The sequence below is a fragment of the Coloeus monedula genome (genome assembly GCF_965178545.1).
Source record: "Coloeus monedula genome assembly, chromosome: 20".
NCBI classification, from domain to species: Eukaryota; Metazoa; Chordata; class Aves; order Passeriformes; family Corvidae; genus Coloeus; species Coloeus monedula.
The window spans coordinates 6,370,270-6,393,670 of NC_138800.1; the positions used below are offsets into that span (position 1 = coordinate 6,370,270).

Here is a 23,401-nt window from a genome sequence, read left to right on the forward strand (position 1 = left end):
ATAGGAGCGCTGCGCTGCCGTGTGACGCACGGCGTGACGCAAGGCGAAGCCGGAAGGAGGCGGTGGCGGCAGCGGCGGCGGGAGGATTTGGCGGCAGCGGCGGACGCGGCACCATGAGCGTGCGGCTGAGCGAGGGGGCCATCGCGGTGAGCGGCTCGGGCTGGGCTGGGGTGGACCTGGTTCTGGTTAGGGTGGGAGGTGAAGGACGCACCTGGGTTCCGGGGCCGGCCCGGTCCCGAGGGGAGAACCAGGCCCGGAGCGGGGCCTGGTCCCGGGGGGTGGCTCTGGTCCAGCGGTGACAGCCATAACCGCGCTCTTCTACGGCGGATCCCCCTCAGCTCCTTGGGTACAACCCTTCATAGGTTGGGCCCGATTATCTTAGGGGTCCAACCTCGTTGATTGTGTGGTTCTGTCACTGTGGGTCGCGAGGCGTTCTCGAGCGAGGTGGTGGCACCTTTTGAGCGTCTCTTTCGTTTCTCCAGGCCATCATGCAGGGGGAGGACGTCTCCAAGCCCGTGCTGCAAGTGATCGTGAGTACTGTCCCTTCCCTCCTGTGCCAGCCCCTCGGTGACTGCATGTGGGCTCCTGAGTGCAGCCAAACTTCCACTGCAGAGCAAGGCTGCTCTACTTGGAGTTCTCTTAATTTTGTCTTATGTTGCTTGGGCTATGCTGTTGGTATTAGTGCTCAGAAAAGCCGAGTAGATGAATCGCTTGCTGTTGATGTTACTTTCTGTTCTTGAAGAGTTTCTGGACAAGCATGAACTGACGGTCTGGGGTTTTTTTTCCCCGCAGAATACACGGGCTATTGCTACAGGAACTGGGCCCCCACGTTACCGAGTGCTGATGAGTGATGGGGTGAACACCCTTTCCTGTGAGTATGATAAGCTGCTTGTGAGGTTTTTGTAGGTGTGGAGATGCTAAGGGTGATAAAGTTCCTGGTCTAGTGACTGGGTGCGAAGTGGTGAAATGAATATTGAAGGAGAATGTGGTGTACACTGTGCCACTGCATTTTGTAATTTGGGTGAAATCTTTGTCTTCTGGAACTTTGTGAAATGTAAGCAATTAACTTGCTGCGGGTTATAATGAAAATACAGAAACCTATACGTGTAACATTGATTTTAAAGTATTTTAGCTTAATCTTCCTCTCACTTCTTTGATACACAAACATTATAGCTATCACTGCACTCTGAAATGTGGGTAATAACTACAGCAAAGTTTATGGTCAGTTTTGGTGACTTCTTAGCAGTTGCACTGTTTTCTTTGTCTCCAACTGAGCAAGTTGTAGATCTGGTGCAATGCTTGACTAGCTGAAAAAGTTGTGGCCAGCCATGGCAACCCCTTTTTAAAGCTGGCACTGTGAATTTCTTCAGTATTTTCCTTTGCTCCTGCAGCATTCATGTTGGCAACACAGCTGAACTCCCTGGTGGAAGAGGAACGCTTGTCAGCCCGGTGTATTTGCCAGGTTAACAGATTCATTGTCAACAGCCTGAAAGATGGAAGGTATTTGTGTTAATCTTTAAGTACAGCCCTACAGAAAGGCAGCTGCACTACTGGAGGCTCTGTCCTTTGTTACTAAGCAGAGCCCAAGTGCTTTTGATTAGGATTATCTGAAAATACTCAGGCCTTAGGGTGCAAGAGTGAAAGTCCACAGCACCAGTAACAGAAGAAATACATTGCAGATTGTGACTGTAGTCATCTAGTGGGATCAGATGGGATAGATCTGATCTAGTGGGATCAGATGTGTCTGGTACAGTGGTTTATTAATATAAAGTTTCCAGTTGCAATACTCCAATTCCAGCTGGAATACTCCAAATACTTGTACAAAGCTTCCTTCAAATTACCTGCTGTTGAAAAGAAGCAATGAAGATATCTTGTTACTTAGGTGTTGTGGAATCTGTTCCTTTATTAAAATGTGAGGAAATAGGATAGGAGGAAAATTTGAGGGGATGGGGTACTGCAAAATGAGAAGGGATCCAGGTGAAACAGAAGAGCTATGTATATGTCTAGCAGGATATGAACTGAGGTTTGTATTCTTTTTATTCAGTGTTTTTTCTAGGAGAAGACTACTTTTGAGGCAGGGAATGTATTCTGTCTTATAAAATCTGGTATGGTTTTGCTCCTTTTAAAACACAATGGTTTCCCAAGCTATTTTTCGTGCCTATTCAGCCTGCCATCACCTGTCCTTGATGCAGTGTGATATTGTTTCAAGCTTACTTGTCCCTCAAGAGAGGGTTTTGTTGACACTGGAGAGCTTTTGTCATCCAGATCCTTCATCCAAAGCATCTGCCCTTAGTGCTTGGTTCTCTCATCTGCTGCCAAGGATATTCAGAGATGGACTTGGAGAGGGAGTGAAAGTCTTTATTTGCTGTCTGTCCTGTGTTGTAGGAGAGTGGTTATCCTGATGGATGTAAATGTCATGCAAACTGCTGATCAGGTTGGTGGGACTATTGGCAATCCCCAGCCATACAATGAAGGTGAGTATCTGTAAGTAAATACTTTCCTGTCAGCTCTGAGAGCCTTTCAGCTTCTCTCTTTCACTTAAAAGAAGCAGTCAGAAGACACATTCAGTTTTTTTATATCTGGAACAGCGATGGCCAGATCTTGAAAATCCTTTTTGTTTGTGTAATGCAAACTGGGGGTTGTTCATATTTTAATAAACTCTGCATTGTGGCTAAAGCTACAATTTCTCCATGGTGTTTGGAGCATCTATACCTTATAACCTTGACAGGTTTTTATTGTAGTGAGTGGTCTCTACCTCGAGTTCCAGTAAGTAAGCGGAAGCTATTTTATGTCTCCTCATAATGAGTAATCAAATAGATTATAATTTCTCCTGTCTGGAAAGAAAACAGGAGGAGGAAGATGGAATAATGATCTGTAAAAGTCTAAGATGGCGTGGAGGGGATGAATAAAGAATGATGAATATCTCTCTCTCTCTCTCTCTCTTTCCTATGTTCATTTGATGCTCTTCAGCTCTCCTGTTGTCAGGCAGTGGTTGTAAAACAAAGGCTGCACCACACCCCTAAACTGCATAGTTAAATTATGGAACTTGTGGAGGTAGGTGCCAAAAATTGGCACAGGTTCAAAAAGCAATTAGATGTGAAAGAGAAATCCATTAAAGGCTGTTAAACATAACAATACATCCTCTGCATGAATGTTAGGTGCAGGAAGCACTAAAACTTAGATTGTTCCAAGTGCATAGACGAGAGACTGGTATGAAAACAAGGCGAGCACAGAATTCCCTAAGCACCCATCCCTACCATGCCCAGCTGAAAAAGGATTGAGGCACTGGGTGAACCTTAATTTGACCTGCCATTAATCTATTTGAGTCTGTTATGTTGCATAAATTACTGTGTTCCTCACTTTTGTGTGCTGAGCTTGCAGTTCTCATGCAAATGTTTCTATAAATTAAAACATTTTTCCCTCCGAGAACATTCAAAAGTCTATTTTGCTCTTCCAATTCTGATCTTTTAAAAAAGGAGGGAGAATAATAAGCACTTAAAGAAAATATTTGAACAGCTCTGTCAGTGATGTATACACAGATAATGCCTGGAATTTAATAGCAAACAGCTCTTCCTGAAGATTTTTTTTTTTTATCCTGAGAGAAGTGAACTAATATATTTTTATTACTAAGGGACCACACATTAGTGGCAAGAGTTTTCTGTAGAATATTTTGGTCCAACAATGGTGGTAGGTACATTGCTCTTCTGGTTAAAAATCTGCTCTGTTGCAAAGGCAAAGACATCTTTCTTCATTAACTTTTTCCAAGGGAATTAAGAGGGGCGTTTGTTAAATGAGCCTAAAGAATCTTTTGTTCCTTTGATAGTTACTTAGCTAATTGCTGTTTAAAAAATGTGTTGACATCTCAGATTTTATGGTTTAATCCCACAGTTGCTGTAGAGACCAAGACTTTCAGAATAGCTACTGAGCAGACTGTTTTGTGCCTTTCTCCCATTTCCCTGCTTATGTGATACAAGAGCTTGTGAACTATAGTGTTTTTCAGTTATATTGTTGCTTAGAAACCACTGAGAACGTGGTATCTGACAGAACTGAGCTGAAAATATACCTTTAACTATAAATTCTGGTAAAATTACCATTACTTTGATCAAAGTTGTGTTCTTCATTTGGACTTACAAAAATACTCTGCGATGAAGGTTTCAAATCTAAACTCTTCTGGAGATGTTACAGGTCTGTGGTCATATGTGTGGGCTTGCACTAGATAAAAGATGCCAAATAGGATGTGATGTGTGTTTCATTTTAACACTGATCTTACTCTGATGATGTCATACCCTTTTATTTGATACTCAATAAGGCTTCTGATACAGAAGATGGTAGTAGTTTGGATTAAGTAAGCTTAACCCAGCCTTGCTGCTCTGCAGGCTGCAAGATTTGTCATGAAGGTCTTGATAAACTGGCAGAGGTGTGTATTTCAAGTTGCATATTCTCTAAATTCCTGTATATGTTAGGAAATTGTGTTTTTGAGGGACACACAGCTAATGCAGAATGAGCATCTTAAATGTACTTTGTGGTTTCCATTAAAAAAAAAACTTCTGGTATTTTAAAAATGCATCTTTTAGCCCTACTTTTGGTTTTCCTTGAAGTACAGGTTTCAGACTGCCAGACCTAGGATTAAGGAATATTCTTTCTCAGACTTTAATAGCACAGTGGGCCCCAGGGGGGTGAGAAGCTGGCTTTTGGCCACTTTACATGGGAGCAGTAGGTGGTTAATCTGCCTAACAAGGAAGCTGGAGACACAATCTTCTTATTACAAATCATAAAAACTTTTCAGGCAGCCTCTCATAATAGTATTGAAAATTAAGACTGAGCATTTCAGTTCTTGTTGAAGACTGGGTGGTTGTGTTATTACTGTCTTTAATCTCATTCAAATTACTCTGCTGCTGGACTTTCTTTCCCCTATGACAATGACTTGCTACTTATGTTTAACTTCTGTCATTAATCTTTCCATGGTGAAATGTTTATGTACTTACACATTCACTTGAACTCCTTATTCTTGCCCTTCCCACCATTGTGATTTAGGTGTGTGTTGTTTCAAAGTGCTTTTTTTTTTTTTTTCCCTTCCTCTCCCTTCCCTGCTGCTCAGTTCTGGGGCAGGTCTTGTGTCACGGCCCTGTGGCAGAACCTCTTGGTGACAAATTATTGGAAGCTGAGGGCTCCTGTTACACAGTTATTGCCTTTGAGTGGGCTGTGGGGCAGCTGCAGGCAAAGGTCTTGAGTTTGCCTAACCCACTACATACAGCAGAAATGTGAGCAGGTATTTCAGCTGGTTTTTTCACCTCCTGCTAATAAAAACTAACAGCAAAAACCAGGCAGCCTCCTCGGTTTTCTGAGCACTTTAAGTGATCTGTAGGCCACCAGCCACCAAAAATCACAGTTTAGGAGTCCCTAGGCTCTCCAAGCGAGAAAATTGGAGAGATATTTCTGCTACTTCTGTATTTGAACACATGCACAGATGTGTGAATTTATTCTTACTCTGTTGAGAAACACTCGGCTGTGGGTAGGCAGCCATTAAAATGTGAATTTGTGTTTCATAACGCGCACGTGTTCCAGTGTATGTGGTGGTCTTTGGTTTGGTTTTCAGTGGGTTTTTTTTTTTATTAAATCACAGAATTCCTACAGAAAAAACCATATTTGCAACAAAAGTAGCAAGGAAACCTCTTGCTGCTTCATACCCACATTCTGTTCTTCCTGAATATTCCACCCCTGACCAGACATATTTTTCTCTTTTTTCTTGTTGGGTTTTTTTCCACCTTCTCTTGCACAAAATGAGTTTGGGTGTGGAGTGCTGACCCTCTGAGCACCTGAGGCCACTGAGCAAGGGGGAGACCTGGCTCCTCCATCTAGTGGAACCTGCAGTAAATACACATTTTGCTGTTTGACGTCACGCTGTTGCCAGGGAGACTGTCACCAGTTCACCGATGTGACTCTACTGCGGCAAGTTAGAGGAGCAGATTGGGGTTTGTGCAAGGACCTGGCTTTTGGATTAAAAATAACCAGAGGGTTACTTCTGTAGGCTGTACCACATCAGGCAACACCATGCTGGGGTCTCCTTGTGTTGTTTCTGCTCCTTTCCCGTAGTTTGGTGCCGTCCCTCTGTCCTGGGATTCTCTGCTTTTGTTCCTCGTGGTGCTCTACAGGCTTGGTCTGACCTTCTTTTCCACTTTCTCTGACCATCTTCCTCCTCACATCCCAAATCAGGGGGTCTTTGCCTGCTCAGGCCTAGGTCTCCCTGCAAACCAAGACCTGAAAGATCAGTTGTGTCCAGAAGGACAAAAATGTTGGATATTTTCTCATCTAAAGGCAGATTATATTGTAAAGGAATTCAAATTTTTTGAATGGTAAATTAGTCTTTTAATGGACTTTTCCTTTAGATATGCCTGTCTGCTCTTTCCCTTGTAATTTGTCATTAATTTAAGACAAGTAAAAGTCCTGGAATCTAAAAAAATGGACAATCTATATATACTAAGGCATCACTTTGCTCCCTAAGCAATTTACTGCTGTGTCCCAAGAGGGGCCCTGGTGAATTCTGAAGTGATGACTCCATCACCCCCACATTAAACATCTTCATATTTTGAAAATAAAATACAGCAGGTGTTTTCTTTGTCTTGTGTTAACTTCAGGTTTGACTTTACCCAGTGGATTTTTGGCCCTTTCTGAGTTGTGAGACAGAATTCTCCACAGTTTTTTATCTTAGCTGTTAGGTAGGAGCAGAAACTACCTGTCAGAGCAATAGCAGCTGATAAACACTGAAAAGTTGTCAAGATTACTTCAGGTCTGTCCTTTTAAATCACCATCAGCCCTGAGTTCTTTCCAAGTAGAAAGCAGTTGCTTGAGGAAAGGGATCTGACTGGAATTCCTCCATGGTAATGTTGTTCAACAGATAGCTTGCTGCTCCTATGTCTTAAAACACCTGGATTTAGTTCTCTGTGGTTTTAATTATTTTTTTTTTGCATGCAGGTCTTATTTTCTAAATTTTTAATTACTGTGCTCCCTACTCTACTCTATGGTCTCTTTCCATTTAATTACCAGGACAAGGGCAGCAACGTTCTGCAGCTCCAGCAGGAAACCCAGCAGCCAGCAAACCACAGCAACAAAATGGCAATTTGTCTGGAGCAGGTAAGAGTCATCCTGGGCAGGAATTCTGATCTGTGCAGTGAGACACTACAGCTTCCATTTAAATAAATCCTTTTCATAATGGTGTTGCACAAGAAACTATCCATTGAGGGGTAGCCCATAGCTTGACAAGGTGAATTCTCTCAAGAGAACTCTATACTTAGATTTAAAAGGGTGAAAAAAAGATTGTCCCACTTCCCTTGTCTTCCCCAAGGGGAAAAAAAACCAAAAAAAACCAACTTTATTCAGTTAATGCTGCATTCTTGAAACAGTGCTCTGTGGACACCCAAATTGTGCTACAATTTGGAGCTGGTCAACAAGTGTGTGTGTTATCAGTGCTGAGATAGAGGCCAAACGTTTTAGGCAGAACACTGAAATTATTTGATAGTACATCTAGAAACGTGGTTTTTTGATCAAGATTTCAGTGAGATACTGAAAGATGCAATCAATTTAAATGGCAGCCTGTAGATTTTTTTTTTTGATTTTTTTTTTTAGCTAGAAAGTTGTCAATCCTAATTCTTGGTGTTGCTTTAACTTGTCTGTATTCTTTACCCCTGTGTTTAGGAAGGATTTTTAAATAGTAAAATTTTGACATTTGCTTAGAAACTTGCAGCAGAAAACAAGCTTTTCCTTCCTTCCTTGCTTAAAGCTGATCACAAGAGTTCTGTGCATATACATTGACAAGATTGAGTTGAGAATTAGCAGTATCACTTTGTCAAAAAAACTATGTGTGGGGTATTTTTCCTTAGTTGTTCCCCCCCAAGTGGTGTCTTAATCTAACATTTCCCATCCCTGGAAGTGTTCAAGGCCAGGTTGAAAGGGGCTCTGGGTAACATTGTTTGTGAAAGGTGTCCCTGTCCTTGGCAGGGGGTTGGAATGAGTCCTTTCCAACCCAAACCATCCCTTTGTTTTAGAGAATTTAATGCTAAACAGTTGTTTGCCACTTAATCTGTGTTCGAGTGCTTGACTCTGGACACATCTCCACTTCAGTGCAAGCGCTCTAAAGGTCTGAGAGTGTCTCTTCTGCTGCATTTTGCAGCCTAGAAAACACTTGTGACCAAGAGCAGAAATGATTCAACAAAATTCAAGCCCCTCTGTGGTGCCCACGTGGCACAGGGATCTCCAGTGTTCCCTGGAACTTTGCCCTCTCTGTGGCTCCCCATGGCAATGTGAGAAAGTTCTGTACCTTGAGTTGGTTTTAACCTGATTTTTGTGTGCAAGGCTGAAATGCTCTCTGCTCTGTTGTGGTTTTTGGAAGGTCCTGCTGCTCCCAAGTACCACGCTCCCTCCAACCAGTTTGGAAAAGCGAGTGCTCCCAGTGCCCTGAAGACACCTGGGGGGTCTCAGGCCAAAGTGGTGCCAATTGCCAGCTTGAATCCATACCAGTCCAAGTGAGTTCTTGTGGTTTGCCAGGCTGTATTCATGTCACAGGCATGAAGGAACAATAGCTTTGTTGTGCTTTTTTGTGTGTGAGCCTCTGTCAAATCATTCATTGAGTTCTTTGGACTTTATTGGTTACGTTCAAACAAACTAACCCAACAACAACCACAAAAGCACCCAGAGAAACAAGCAAAAAACCTTCCATAGAAACACTTGTTTTGGTTTTTTGGGGTTTTGTTGTTTTGGGATTTTGTTTTCTTTTTTTTTTTTTTTCTGTGGAGAAGGGTGTTCTTTTCTTTCTTTCTTTCTTTTTTTTTCTTTCTTTCTTTCTTTCTTTCTTTCTTTTTTTTATCTAAATTCCATCAACACTCTTAACAATCTGAGATTTCCCTTGCCATTGTCTTGGTGCAGCTGCCCTGCTGAGCTTGATAGGGTTTTAATATTTCAGTTGAAAATCGATTGACTTGTCTGGGGCTTTTTTTTTCCTAAAGCAACCTTCTTTTTGGTAACTTAATGACAAAACAGCTCAGTAAGCTATTCACTTCGGCTACTGAGCTGTTGAAAAGCATGAGGATGTAATTATTTAGTGAATGACATTTTTAAGTTATGCAAACTGATTTGATTACCCAAGTTAAATGCGAATCCTATAATTGAGCTCTTGAGTTCTGGCGTGGCTTTTCAGAGCAGGCAAACTGCTGTGTGAGAAATGTACCCTAGAAGAGTAAAAGATTCGAGGTCTGCTTCTGTGCAGAAGGATTGTTCACTATTATTATCATACTGGATGCTTTATGGCTGCTTTGTTGTCTTCTCTACAACTTTCTGCCTTTAATGGTTTAGGCCATTAAAACAGAAAGCAAAAGAGTTGCCGAGGTGCAGTGGGAAGATTCTGGCTCTTAAATAGTCACGTTCCAGTTCCAAAGGTTTGTCAAGTCAGTCTCTTCTTTAAAAAGATGAAAAGAGATGCAGAACAGTGATTTCTTGCATGATTTCAGGTGGACCATTTGTGCTCGGGTCACCCAAAAAGGCCAGATCCGCACGTGGAGCAACTCCCGTGGTGAAGGAAAGCTCTTTTCCATAGAGCTGGTTGATGAAAGTGTAAGTGTCATATGCTGAGACAAAGATAATGCATGCCAGATGCTGATGAACCTTTCATAAAGACAGAATAGAGGAAATAAAGTGCATTTTTCGGAAATGATTTTTTTTTTATTACAACTGAAACTTGTATCCCCGCATTCATTAAATTGCGCATCAACGTGCCAGTTTTTATCCAGAATGAAGTCTTAAATGTGCAGCATTGCTGATTATTTTTCATCAAAGTCTATAGTGTGTGACTGGATTTTTGCAGCTTCAAAATAGAGTTGTTTATGCAAGCTGACAACCTAATACTGAGGGTTGTGGTGGTTTCCTGTAGATTGAGAGTGACGTCTCCTCCTGGCTGAGCTACACCTTACAAAACAGGGAGTGAGAGCAGCATTAGCTCCAAGTTACAAGCTTTCAATTTTCATGAGGAAATTGGAGTACAAATTATTGTAATGCTGAGAAATTTCCTCTGTGGTTTGTTTGGGGAATGGTATCTGGTTAATCTAACTAAACTTGCAGTTTGTCAAACCTCTTATCAAATTACAGCCTTTTGTCGTGAAAACAAACAAGATTCTGCTAGATTATATTGAGTGTAAAATGCGAGGTTAATGATGTAAAATGTTGTCACCAGGCATTTGTTTTCTCTTCAGAGTGTCTGTATTCTTTCTTTTTTTTTTTTTTTGGTTTAAACAGTGTTTATATCTAGTGAGGGTATAATTGTTATTAATTCTTACTTATAGACATATGAGTGGGAGCCATCACAATATACTGTGTGCTAACTTGTGGAGCTGTGGGGTCTATTTGAATTTTATTTCATCAATGCCAGTTTTACTGGCGTTTTCAGAGGTGTCTCTATGATGGATGTAGTTCTTATGCTTTTTATTCTGAAGCTGTAGATGTACTAATGAGACTTGAATATGAGGTTTGATTGTCAGGTGTAGAATATGTCATTTTTAGCTCTTAACTACAGATGTGAAGAGAACGTTGTTTGTTTCTCACATGCCTGGAGCTACCCTGGCAGACCCCACTGTCTCTGCAGAACTGCTGCCACTTAACATTGCAAAGATTTTATTTTTTTTTTTTAATCTTTTTCCATGCCAAATTTCAGTTCTGACCAGCTCCCCTATTTTCCTGCAGGGTGAGATTAGAGCTACTGCATTCAATGATCAAGCAGACAAGTTCTTTCCACTCATTGAATTGAACAAGGTATGGTAGCTTTGTGCTTTCTTAGAGTGACAGGAGCTGGAAAAGAAGAGCTTGAGCCTAGCAAGGATTTTTAAAGGTGAACACAATCTATTTTCCCTGACTACTGATAATATCCCCTGTTTCATTGCTTTCTCCTGTAGGTATATTATTTTACCAAAGGCAATTTGAAGACTGCTAACAAGCAATATACAGCTGTTAAGAATGACTATGAGATTACGTTCACTAATGAGACTTCAGTTGTGCCCTGTGATGATGCCCAGCATCTTCCATCTGTTCAGTTTGATTTTGTATCCATCTCTGACTTGGAGAACACGCCCAAAGACTCAATTGTTGGTCAGTCTAAGTAAAAAAATGGCAGATTCTAAAGCTCTGAAGTTTTACTTTTGTGTCCTGAATACTGGGCAGGTAGTGAGCATAGGATGCTTCAAGTGTTGTGATCTCTTAATTGAAGTCATCCGGTGGTGGTTGCCATTAAAAATGCCTTAGGCAATTTTTCAAGATGTTTTTGCCCTGTTTTCTAACAATATATAACAATTATTCTTCAATCTTGTGCTTCAAACTAACCACAGTAGGTGATAGTTGTTTATTGTACTATGATACTGTTTTCCACAGGAAAAGGCTGAAAGAAAAATGCCCTTGCTCAGCACGTGTGCATTTCATACCTTCTGTGGTCTTGCTTTCTTTCACTATGTGATTATCTCTGTAGTGATTTTGGCATAATTCATTGCATCCAAGTCCAAGCTGCATGACTGTTTTGGCTTGCTTTGTGAAGTATTGGAGGTTTGTTTTTCTGTAATTCGTTGGGCAGAGTACTCCGGAAAAATCAGAGGCTTGGGTGGGGGCGAGGGTTCTCAGGTTTCAGAGGCACAGGATGCCTGTGATTCAGAGACATTCAGCTGGGAATTTTAAAGGTAGATGGGTAATAGCAAAAGTGGTGTATTTTTAGGGAGTGCAAAGGGGATTGCTTTGGCTCTTACCACCTGAACATGCAGACTTGTTAAAGTTGCAGCGTAGGATTTTGCAGGGATATGTGGAGGCACGAGCCGGTTGTTTCATTGTGTTACAATCACTTTGAAGCTCTTGCTTGTGCTTTAACAGCAAGCGTGTGTTGCATGATCAGGACTGAAGTCCTTTGACAGAATGTGATGGGAAAAGATACTACAATGCCTTGATCTCTCTAATGTGGTGAGGCTTGCATTTATGAATATCTTAATGACTGCGTCAACAAAATTAAAGCACTGAAGAGTTCTGTAGTGGAACATTCCTACCATAATACACTTAATTTCCATATCAGATTTCATTTCAATAGGGAGCTGGGATACAAGGTAAAAATCTGACAGTAGGTTTGAATTCTTCTCTTGTGATCTTGTATTCCCCAATTGTGACCCTTGAGTAACTCTAAATTGTAACTGTTTCTCAGATGTAATTGGAATTTGTAAGAGCTACGAAGATGTCACTAAAATTACAGTGAAGGCTAACAACAGGGAGGTTTCAAAGAGGAACGTGCATCTGATGGATACATCAGGGAAGCTGGTGACAGTTACGCTGTGGGGAAACGAGGTATGTGCTCTCTTACCTGTTCTTAAGCAAAGCTTCCCTGGTGTAGGGTGAGGAAAGTGCTGTTGTCACCCGAGATGGGCACAGCACTGACAGAGCCCTGGATGTTTAAGGATCAGGGGCCGAGAGAAGGTGAAAGACTGTCTGGTTGCGTTCAGGTGTGATGTTCTTAACCTTTCTCTGACAAACTGCTGACATGATCTGACTAATGTGTTCTGAACAACTGCAGACATTATGTCTCAAGCCGAAGTACTGAAGGTAACGGGCTTCTGGTTTAGGAAGGGGTATGAGCTGCAGTTTGATTATGGAAAAGCCTGGTGGCTATGGCTGTCTCAAATGAGAGGAATTTTATTTGTAGGGTGGGATACATGTTACCCTGCATGAATTGCTACCTAATGAGCAGGTTGAGAGGCTCTGTCTCAGACTGGGAGTTTAAAAGCATCAGAGCCTTGGAAGTGAAAGTTTGAACGGTTGCAGTAGACTGCTTCCTTATCTTTTTAACAGGCTACTTTGTTTTCCACTGTTGTTATAGATACTTAGGGATTTATGTGCCAGTCTATAAAATGGGAGTGATCCTGCCAGCTTGACGGTGATGCTTTATGGCTAAATGATCAAGTGCACTGATACTGTAGGTACCTAAACACCATTAACCATCTGCTGATACAAATGAAGTAAACTGAAGTTCAGTATCACAAAGCCTTAAGATTGAACTAGGTTATAATAGGAGGGACTACTGGTATAGAATTCCTGGCATAACTCTTCCAACAGAGATCAGGGTCTGCATTTTGCAAAGTTAAATCTGTTTGCTTGCCTGTAGAATAGAGGCATCAATAAGCCTTGGGGTGGAGTGATGTGTGGCTTGCAGCTGGAACAGTTAGGGTTAGAATCTGTATGTCCTTTCCAACAGTCATTGCCATGACTGCTGAGATGTTTTCTGTTCTTTTTGCATCTCATGGGTACAGTGAGTACCACTGCAACTCCAGCTCATTTGTTATCTTCAAGCACATGATCCTCCCCTTGCTTGCTGAGTGGTGTGGGGTCCATAAAATCTATACCTTTCAAACCCTCTCTCATGCCATGAGGTTCTTTGGTAGTGTCAGACTACTCAGGTGATGGCAGTTGAACAGCATTAGAGCAGCTTTATGAGATAAAAAACAGAAGATGGAGAGTTGAGTAAAAATGTTTGGTCAGCATAGCTGCACTTCTCTGTAAGTGGTAGTAAGATGGACTTGATTGGCTCAGTGCAGCTGAGTGAGTTGTTTCATCTCCTGAGGAGTCTGATATGAACAGTTAATTTTGTTTCCATTCCCATAACACATCTCCCTTCCTAAAATCCTGGTGTAAAACTGCTAACAGAGGGGACCAATCCTTTCTGGCAAACCAGTCGTGTGACTTAAGGATTCTCTGGTTCCCCAGGAAACGGGGTGCTAGGATTGCAAAGAAAATTGTCACCTACCTTTGCTTAAACTCCTAATGACACCGTTCAAAACCTTACCTTTTAGAAACAGCAGGGTAGTTCCACTTGGTCTGTTGTCATGACCTGTGAATTATCACCACAAGTTCAGTACCTTTCCTGTAATGTGCTGCTGCTCTCTGGTTTTTCACACATGCAGGCTGAACAGTTTGATGGTTCCAGACAACCTGTGATTGCCATCAAAGGAGCCCGTGTCTCTGACTTTGGTGGCAGAAGCCTGTCTGTCCTGTCCTCCAGCACAGTTGTCATCAACCCTGATAGCCCAGAGGCTTTTAAACTCCGAGGATGGTATGATTGTGTTTATGTTGCTTTGTTTCAGCCTCCTGCAGAGTATTTGTTTCTGTTTTGTTTCGTTGTACTTGAACAGTGTGTATAGCACTGAGGGAAGGTGGCAGAGGGTAGGGCTTCCAGGGCTGTAGAAACTTCTCTGGCTTGCAAGCCCTACAGCCTGGAAGGCTGTCTTTCTTAAGTTGTTCAATTCAAAAAACTTCTAACTCCATGACAGACCTTGAAAAATTGAAATCGGGGTAGTGCACGCTGACCCAAAGCCTTGGAAGGCAGCATGAAATCAGGCTTGACCAGCTCCACTTTCTGAGGCATGATCTGAGAGAACAGCATTTTTTTCCACAGGCTTTTCCATTGTGTGGAATCTGATATGCACTCAGTTAGTGTGGAGGGACTATTTGACATCTCTCAGTGTCTAGTTCTTGCCAGATATTTTTCAGATAGCAAAATAACTCTTTTATTGTCAGGAAAACAAAGTGATTTTATTGTTGCTTCTCCTGTAAGTAGCTGTTAAATTGTCTGCTGTTACTATGAGCGTGGTGAGATGTGGTGTGTGTGAAGAGGGTTAAGTGCCAACAGCATCAGACTTGTGAATCCTGAGTCTTCAAATTCCAGTTACATCACCCAAATGTGGATGAAATAAATGGCATCCTCCATTTGTCATTGAGCTGTGGCTCTCCCATACTTCAGAGGCTTGTTGGAGATAAAATTGATTGTGGGTCTGAGCTATTACTGTCACACTTTAATTAAGCTCAATTTTTGAGCCTTGTTGGTGTGTTTGTGAAATCACAAAGCCCATCGCAATGGGATGGCAGTGCAACCTTTTGCTGAAGAGCTGTGCTTTCTTATTTTAACAGAGGAAGCATAATCTTTTCAATGCTATTTGCTTTTTCTTTCGAAGCTGCTGCGAAGATAATGGTACCATGTAATTTAATTTTAATTATGGAAATATCTTGATGCCCTTAAATCTTGTTATCTGCCTGCCTTAAGAAGTGTGCAGTGCTTGGTTTGACCACTAGCTGGCAAACAAATTGCAGTTATATAGAACAAAGCTGTCCTCCTTTTGTGGGTTTATAAAATACTGTGCTAATTAAGTCAGACTATTAACTTATTCTGAAATGCTATTTTTGTTTGCAATATACACGTATTACTGTAATTGTTTCCTTTGCAATCATTGATAAAAAATCCCTCATGTATCGAGCACATGAAAATAAACGTAAGCTTTTGATAAGTCTGTATGGTCTGCTCTCCAAAAATAGAAGTGCATCTCTGTGGTTGCAGGTTTGACTCCGAGGGGCAGCTTCTGGAATGTGCCTCCATCTCTGATGTGAGGGGTGGGCCAGCAGCTGGAGCAAATACCAACTGGAAAACTTTGTTTGAAGCCAAATCTGAGAACTTGGGACAAGGAGATAAGGTAGAGCATGGCCACTCAGCACAAGCTTTGTGTATTGGGGAGAAAATAAAAAGCAAGGCTTTATGCAGGTATTCTGCTTATTGAAGTGTTGAGCAGTATGTGTTTACTGCCTTGGAATTTATGCTGTTAATTAATATTACCGTTCTTCAAATAATTCCAAGCTTGTTGTCGATGTTGCAACGTGATACTTTGTTTGCAAGAGAATTCTAAGCCATGTGTAAATGAAGGGGGGATGTTTTTACCCCAAAGATGTTCGTATAAGCAGCACAAAGTGTTCCAGGAGAAACAGGTGCATTAGGAGGAAGTGGTTTTCAAGGGTGCACACTTGGTCAATAGAAAAGCTGGTAATAAACCCCAGGTCTTTTGCTTTTTCATTCCAGAAACCTCTCTAGGCTTATACTGCTTTTTATTGTTAATTTTTTGTTGTTGTTGTTTCAAACTTAAAAACAAGCTGTTCGGCATATACAAGAGCTTTTATCCATGGAAAAAAACCCTTTAAAATCATAGAATGGTTTGGGTTGGAAGGGACCTTAAAGATCACCTCTTTCCAACCCCTTTATCATGGGCACCCTTTAGATCAGGTTGCTCAGGGTCCCATCCAGCCTGGCCTTGAACACTCTCACTTTACCTGTAATTCAGCTGTTTTCTGTGACAATTTTTGCCCATGCTTCTTAAGCAGCCTCTATTTTTTTCTGCTGAAAGACTTGACCGTGGTCTTAAACCATTATGATGATTATTTTAGTGTGGTGAGTGGGTATTTTGTTCTGTAGGCTATAGTTTAATCAAATGCTTATCTGTAACACTACACAATAGGCTTTCTGTTTTTTGTATTGGTTCCTGAAAGAAGCGTAGGAAAGTGCAGAATCTTAATCCTGTGAAAAAGTGCAGATTTGAACAGACACAATGGAGAATCAAATATGCTTTATCTAAAGGAGACCTAGCAATTGGAGTTTCCTGCAATGGAAACACAAAATAATCTTGCTGTAGGGGCTTTATTAACATAATGGAAGCCTGAAAATTACTGCAACAGAGGGGTTGATTTACAGTTTCCCAGTAATCCATAGCTGTTAAGCTTTCTAATCCTAAATATCCAAGTATGGGTGCCTTGCTTTTGTAGTTAATTCAGAATGGGGAAAACATTGAGTATTTTGAGGCTAATGTTGCACACTCACTCTCTCAGGCAGATTATTTTAGCTGTGTGGGCACAATTGTACATCTGCGCAAAGAGAACTGCATGTACCAGGCATGTCCCTCTCAGGATTGCAACAAGAAAGTGATAGACCAGCAAAATGGACTTTACCGCTGTGAGAAGTGTGACCGCGAATTCCCCAACTTCAAGTACCGCCTGCTGCTCCTGGTGAGTACCCGGATCGGATTTCAGGGCGGTTCCTGCCACGTTCCCAGCGCAATCCAAGCAAGAGAATCTTTTGAGGTGCTGTCTGTCTGTCTGTGCTGCCTGGGAGTTAGGAGGTGTTTAGCTGGTTTGTCTCCTCTACCTGAGTGAGGGGTGTTTCATTGAGCTGATTAGCAGTTTGTTTTCCTAGTGCTCCAATTAAAAGCTTTTCTCTTTGCCAAAAAGTTGCTGCGAGCTCAGTTGATTTTGGTTTCCAAGTGTACTATGCAGTGCAGAGTACAGATGGCCTCCGCCTCTTCAGTAGTGAAGATAAACTGAAGTAAAATGGCATTTCTGGAGAGCAGTAATTGCACTTTTACAGCTGCTACCTATATTTAGTACAGTTTTTTTGGTAGGTATTGTTCTGCTTCATGGTTTAATGGAGCTTGCTTCAGAAAGTTGTCTGGGGATTATTACTGTGATGCCCACTTACACCAAAGGCATTGAACCTTCTTCTGTTTTACATTATAAATTAGAGTTGTGTCTGCTTCTTAGAAATGCTCTGCCAGGTGGGCATGCAGAGAGAAGGGAACTATCCCTGCAGCCTCACTAAAACACAAACTGCTTCTGAATAATTTTTATCAGATAACTTCTAGGAACGCATGAACTGCTTTACATAGCAGAGTCATTCTTGTAGAATATGAAGGGGATGCTGAGGGTACACTCAAGGCCTTCAGAGCAGTGTCTCCCATTTCCTCATTCCTAATTGTCAAAGCAGCCAGGAAATGCATGTGAGGCTGGAAATGGATCTTTCAACTTGTCCTTGAATGTTTTGATAGTTTCCTTATAGCATAACATGCTATAAGGAAATTTACATGAATTTATGCTCAAGTATTCAGGTATTTACAAAGTAAATTCAGTTTGCAGACTTGCTGGTGTTCCCCCTTGGTGGTTGTTGTTGTGGGATACCTGTTCTTGCTCACAGCTCATCAGTGGCAGCAGGACACAGCTGAGCATCCATCAGTGTTGTCCTGCTATAATCTTGTTGGCCTTTCCCTGTGGTTCAATCTACTGCCAGTATTAACTTGTGTTAAGTTATGGACATTCTGTGGAACTTAAAAAAGGTAGGAAGTCACTGCTTCCCACCCTCAGTGATTGAAGGGACATAACAGGTCAGCCTATGAGAGTTACTGGAAATTTAAAACTCTCTATAGCTCTGAGATGTTTTCTTCTTTTGTGTTGTCTTCTGTTTTTCTGGAGGAAAAGGCAACTGGATGAAATAACCTTTTGGCTTTTGTTGTTGTATTCTAGGTGACCATTGCAGACTGTCTGGAATATCAGTGGGTGACTTGTTTTCAAGATTCAGCAGAATTCATTCTTGGGCAAAATGCAGCTTTCCTGGGAGAACTGAAGGAAAAGGTCAGTCAATTAGCCTACTGTATTTTTACATTTGTCTCAAAGCTGAACTATGTTTCACACATTTTGTGTTGGGCTGCCCTCAAATTTCTTGGGGTTTTTTTGATCCTTCTGGTAAGGAAATATTCTTGTAATGTTTTGAAGGCAGCTCTGGAAAAGATGTAAGGTTTGTGTGGAACACCAGTGCTGATCCCTCAGAGAAGCATGGTCTGATATTTGTGTGTGAATGTACAGCAAATGTGGCAAAGGCAGTGGGGTATGTTCATGTACTTGCTGTGGGAATTAACAACATTATTAAAACATTAAAAAATACCATATGAAAGAAAGGGATATTCTGTTTCATTTGTCAAGGGTTACAAATTTGCCCTTTCTCTGGGTGATAGGCCAGCTCAGCCCAGCCTGAGGTTGTCCTCCAGATGTTGGCCTTCAGTATCTTTTACAAGTTCACAAATCATTGCTTCTCCCTCACCCGAAGTTCTTGGCAGGGACTTGTTTACTCTCCTCGGGATTATTTTCCACAGGCCATCTGCCTGAAGAACAGAGATTTGCCTGGTTTCCCCCATAGTTTGCTCCCACAGTCAGTCTGTCTACCTCTGAGCTCTTCTGGCTGCTGAAAGCTGGAGATCAGCCTGTCCTCATCACCTGGACCTGGAGAGGCAGCTGATCACTCAAGTGTTGTGCCACAGCCTTTGGGGGACTGACAGCTTTAACACGTGTTGGCTCCAGTAGAAAAGACAGCCTGTTTTATCATTGTACCTAGATGGGAAGAATCTGAATAAAAACCCTGTTTTAGCAATGAATGCTGACAACATTATCCCTAACGTGTTCCAAAAATTTGTTTACAAAACCAAAAAGTTCCAGAACACTTTGTATGTATCTTTGTAAGTAGGCAGGAAGCTTTTTCAACTAATGTGTGTGAGCCCACTTTTGAAGGCTCTTTTTTTTCCCCCACCAAATAACATCAGAACTTTGTGGGTCTGATGAAAACCATGATTTGTAAAATGGGTCATTGGCAGAGATGCTGAAGTGATCTTTCTGTGGTAGATTAGAACAGTTTTTAAGGTTGTAAGTCATTGGACACTAACAGACAATATTATCTTCCCTTTGTCACTCTGTGCTTTTCTGCTGCATTTTTCTTTCTTCCAACCAAAACAATCTTTTCCTGATATTTTTTTTAAATTTGTGTGCCATATAAAAATTGTGTGGCTTTGTTTTGTTTTTAAATGATGATGTGGAATGCATGATAAGTTCCTGAATTGCATATGAGCCTTGCTGTGCTCCCAGGCTAAGGCTGGTTGATTCCAGGACTCCACAGATATCCCAGTTGTTGGTTAACCCATTGCTTGGCTGTGGGAGGGAAATGAAGCAGGAGGGATTGTTGAGGCTGTTGTCTTGAGACACTGTTGTAGACCACTGTTTGTGCAAAGCAGGGCTATTTTTCCTGTAATGTGGGATGATTTTTGGATATTTTCTGCACTCTGGATGTCAGAGGGTGAAGGGTACAAAGCTTGTGGTTCTGGGGTGCTGAGTTTTTGTGGCATTAGGAAGGCTGGACACCTCTGCTCTGTAGGAAGATGGTTTGCTGAGGGGATTCTAATTAGATGTGCTTGCACTTTTTGCATTTCCATTTTCAGACACTCTTAACTTGTCAATATTTTCTTACTTCAGCCGTGCTTAATCTCTGCTAGAGTTTAAACAAAATTTCTTAGTCGCTTTTAATGCTGAAGAGAACTGGGTGGGGAAGGAGAGACAGCAGATCCTATGTACCAGTACAAACATGTAATGTCTTTTGAAGAGCTGCCTAATGGAAATGGCTGAGGATAGAAAATGGAACATAATATGGAGTGAGCCCTTGAGCGGGAATGCTTTGTGTTCCAGGAGAAATTGGTTTTGATTTGACACTTTTATGAGCCTTTAAAAATGGTACTCGATGCATTTGCAGTAAGCTTTTCTTAGTGGTTTTTCTCTGATAGACCTGATGCAGTGTCTTGTGAAGTTGGTGGGAGTCTTTTCACTGCTCACAGTATGGATGGAGTCCATGTACAGCCCGTGATCACACTAAGCACAGATACATGGGCAAGGTTTTTCATCTGCTTCTTGTCTGTGCTTGTTAGATACCAGAGGAGGTGATGTGGGGTAGCAGTGACTGCTATGCTGAGGGCATTTTCAACTCACTAATGGTTACCACAGTTTGTGACAGAGCTGCAATGAGGAGCTAAATGCTTTATTAAGTGAGTTTTTTATCCTCTAATCCGTAAGATGGCCAAAGGAAGGGGTTTTAATATTCAGGAGGGATATGCCTGAATTCTGTAATCTGTGAACCTAGCTGCTCCTGTTCACCTCCATTTGTTGTGCTTTTCTAAACCCTAGGAGAATCACTGTGTAGTGTAAAATAGTGCTGCACACAGTGAAAAACAGCAGATGTAACACTTGGAATGTGAGTGGAACTGGGGTGGGTTCAATTCCAGATCAGATGCTCTGTCTGCTGCTGGAGTGACTGATCAAGTCAAGTGCATCTGGTAGATAAATGCATTAATAATTACTTGTCAGTATCATCAGGGGGCTGCAGGATTTTTTTGGAATGTCAGCAAAGGTTTTTACGGCTCATATTTTCACAAAAATAAACTTTTTTTTTTCACAGTCTCCACGACTTACTTGCTCCTTTTCTACTGTTTTGACAAATTGTCTGTTATAAATGATGATGATGATGTTTAGTGTTCATATGGTAATTAGAAGCAGCTTATGTTATAAATATGACAGAGTCTTGTCATGGTTATTAAAGCACGTTCAAAACATGGATCCACTTTTTTAATAGAACATTCTCTTAGATAGGCCTGTGTCAGGATGTGAAGGATACATGCAGCTTTGATGGATAAGCAGAAAACCAAAATGCCTAATAAGGCAATTAATAGGGAAATAGTTAACTCTGTCAGTGTTTGTGGTCACAGCACAACATCAGAATCAGCCAGTTTGGCAGCTCCTGTAGATTTGTAGTATTTTTTTCCCTTATACCTGGTTGCAGATTCAGTGCAATTGTATGTTCCTTTGTCTAGGCAGCTAGGAAGTTGTCACCTTTTTATCTTTAAAAAGTTTTGAGTTATGGGTTTGGCATCTAAAATGGGACGATGGAAGACTCAGCTCTGCCTGTGTGGGCCAGGTAGTCCCAGTGTTTTGCCAACCTCCCCAAAAGCTGAGCTGTTCTCAAAGTTCATGGCACTACTGGGAGCCTGGAGTGTCTGCAGCTGATCCCTGTCTTTGTCCTTCCCTCAGAACGAGCAGGCTTTTGAAGAAGTGTTCCAAAACGCAAACTTCAACACGTACGAGTTCAGGATCCGAGTGAAACTGGAGACTTACAATGTAAGTGTTGCCCAAAAGGCAAATAATGTAACTTGTGGCTTTTGTAGTTCGACTTGTCTCCATAGGAGGTGACTTCCTCCTCTTATGTTTGTGGGGATAGGTTTCCCTTGCTCACAGAGAACAGAAGATTCCAAAGATCACACAAAAGACTTCCAGTCTCGAGCACTGAAGGAGGGGATCCTTGCTGCTCCCTCTCAGGCTCATCAAGAGTGGCTAGTTTCACATGAAAACAACATATCAGCTCTGGGAGTCGTGTTGGCACTCCCAGCTAACCCAGATACCAGGAGCAGTAACTTACTGGGGCAGAAGGAGGTTAGAACCAAATGCCTGGAGTGCTTCATGTTCTTTTACATACTAAGATTTCTCTTCCGCAGGATGAATCCCGTATTAAGGCCACAGCAATGGACGTCAAACCCGTGAACTACAGAGAATACAGCAAGAGGTTGATTGCCAACATCAGGAGAAATGCTCAGCTGGGGTGAGGAGGCCAGTGCTGGCTGGCTGAGCCTAGAAGTTCCAGGAAAAACTCAATAGATAACGTTACATTGACTTTTTCTCCGCCCTGTGTGTGACAATTCCACATTAGTTACACCGTGCGTGGCAGCCCAGCTTAGTGGGCTGAGTGATTTGATGCATTTCTCTGGAGATGTGCCCTGCTAGGTAAGAGTGCACTCTGATGGCCACGATTTTGTAGCCTGTTGTGGTCTGTTAAACTCTGACAGCGCTGAAGAGGAATCTCTAGACAGTTTGCCAAGGTCTTTAGGCAAACCACTCAGAATGTCTGAAGTAACTTTGCTCTCTTCCTATATGTAAAGCGGAATTATATAACCATTTTGTCTCCTTTGCAAGGAAGTAGTGACAAACCTTGACACTTTGACTTGTTCAGCAGAGGGTAGGAGGAACAGTGTCATGCAGCTTTCAGATATGGACAAAGGAGAACAGGTCTATTAGTACAAGTTAGTTCCCTTCCATAGCATTCAAAGGCTTTCACTTTCCACAGGTGCCATGCAGTTGTTAATGCTTGGAATGGCAATATGGTAGAATTATTAATCAAAGACATATCTCTTATATCTGAAGAATATCCTTCCTTCAGGGTTTAATAGACTGAGTCAGATGGGTCTGATATTAATCAAAATTGTCTCTTCTGAGGAAGGCAGATAAGCATTGACTCTCCATCCCCCAGGGAAATCCAGGCAACTACAAAGCATTGCTTTAGTTTTCTCTTCAATTAATACTATGGATTCCTGAGTGATTTTTTTTTTTTTTTGGCTCACAGTTCCTGCCTATACATGTTTTGTATGTTTGTATGTTCAGTTTCTTTGGTTTTATTTGTAATGATGTTAATCAGAAAGAGGTCTTTAAATGGAGGGAGCTTTGTTTCAATAAACTGTTTAATTCCTGTGTAGTGAATATTGCTTTCTTTGAACACCAAAGACTTCTCATTACTGGAAAGCAATTAATTAGCTTTCATAATAAGCATTCACTTGGGGGAGATGTTACCTTATTACAAACTCTAAGGTTAGACTGAAGAATGGAGGCTTCTTTGCCTGATGTTAACAGCATGGAAATCCAGTGATATTTTCACCATTTCTGTGCCTGAGAATGCTGATGAGCTGGCACTTCTGGGATTTTTATTGACGTTTACACAGCAGTCTAAAACTAACCAGGCTTTGAGATTTGCTCAGACATAGAGCTAGTACAGAAAACAGTAATTATGCTACTGGGCTTTTCAGTCAGCAGAGCATGCTAGCTCTGTGTGCTCCTAATCACA

The 23,401-nt window shown here is 41.6% G+C and overlaps 1 protein-coding gene across 1 annotated transcript; it reads left to right on the forward strand.

Moving 5' to 3' along the window:
- The first annotated feature begins 43 nt into the window (after positions 1 to 43).
- RPA1 (replication protein A1) lies at positions 44 to 23,035 on the forward strand. The gene is made up of 17 exons (XM_082294406.1): positions 44 to 146; positions 483 to 530; positions 793 to 871; positions 1,392 to 1,500; positions 2,386 to 2,474; positions 7,045 to 7,131; positions 8,387 to 8,519; positions 9,501 to 9,603; positions 10,726 to 10,794; positions 10,935 to 11,127; positions 12,215 to 12,354; positions 13,965 to 14,113; positions 15,392 to 15,524; positions 16,705 to 16,881; positions 18,169 to 18,276; positions 21,544 to 21,630; positions 22,005 to 23,035. Exons 1-17 carry the CDS (start codon positions 114 to 116, stop codon positions 22,110 to 22,112), a joined length of 1,845 nt encoding a protein of 614 aa, XP_082150532.1. The 5' UTR covers positions 44 to 113; the 3' UTR covers positions 22,113 to 23,035.
- Positions 23,036 to 23,401: the final 366 nt, after the last annotated feature.

Bases quoted from the DNA above. Each gene is read 5' to 3' on its own strand.
- RPA1 (XM_082294406.1), top strand. From the start codon at position 114: ATGAGCGTGCGGCTGAGCGAGGGGGCCATCGCG. The intron at 147-482 runs GTGAGCGGCTCG...TCGTTTCTCCAG, and splicing joins TGAGCGAGGGGGCCATCGCG to GCCATCATGCAGGGGGAGGA. The intron at 7,132-8,386 runs GTAAGAGTCATC...GGTTTTTGGAAG, and splicing joins TGGCAATTTGTCTGGAGCAG to GTCCTGCTGCTCCCAAGTAC.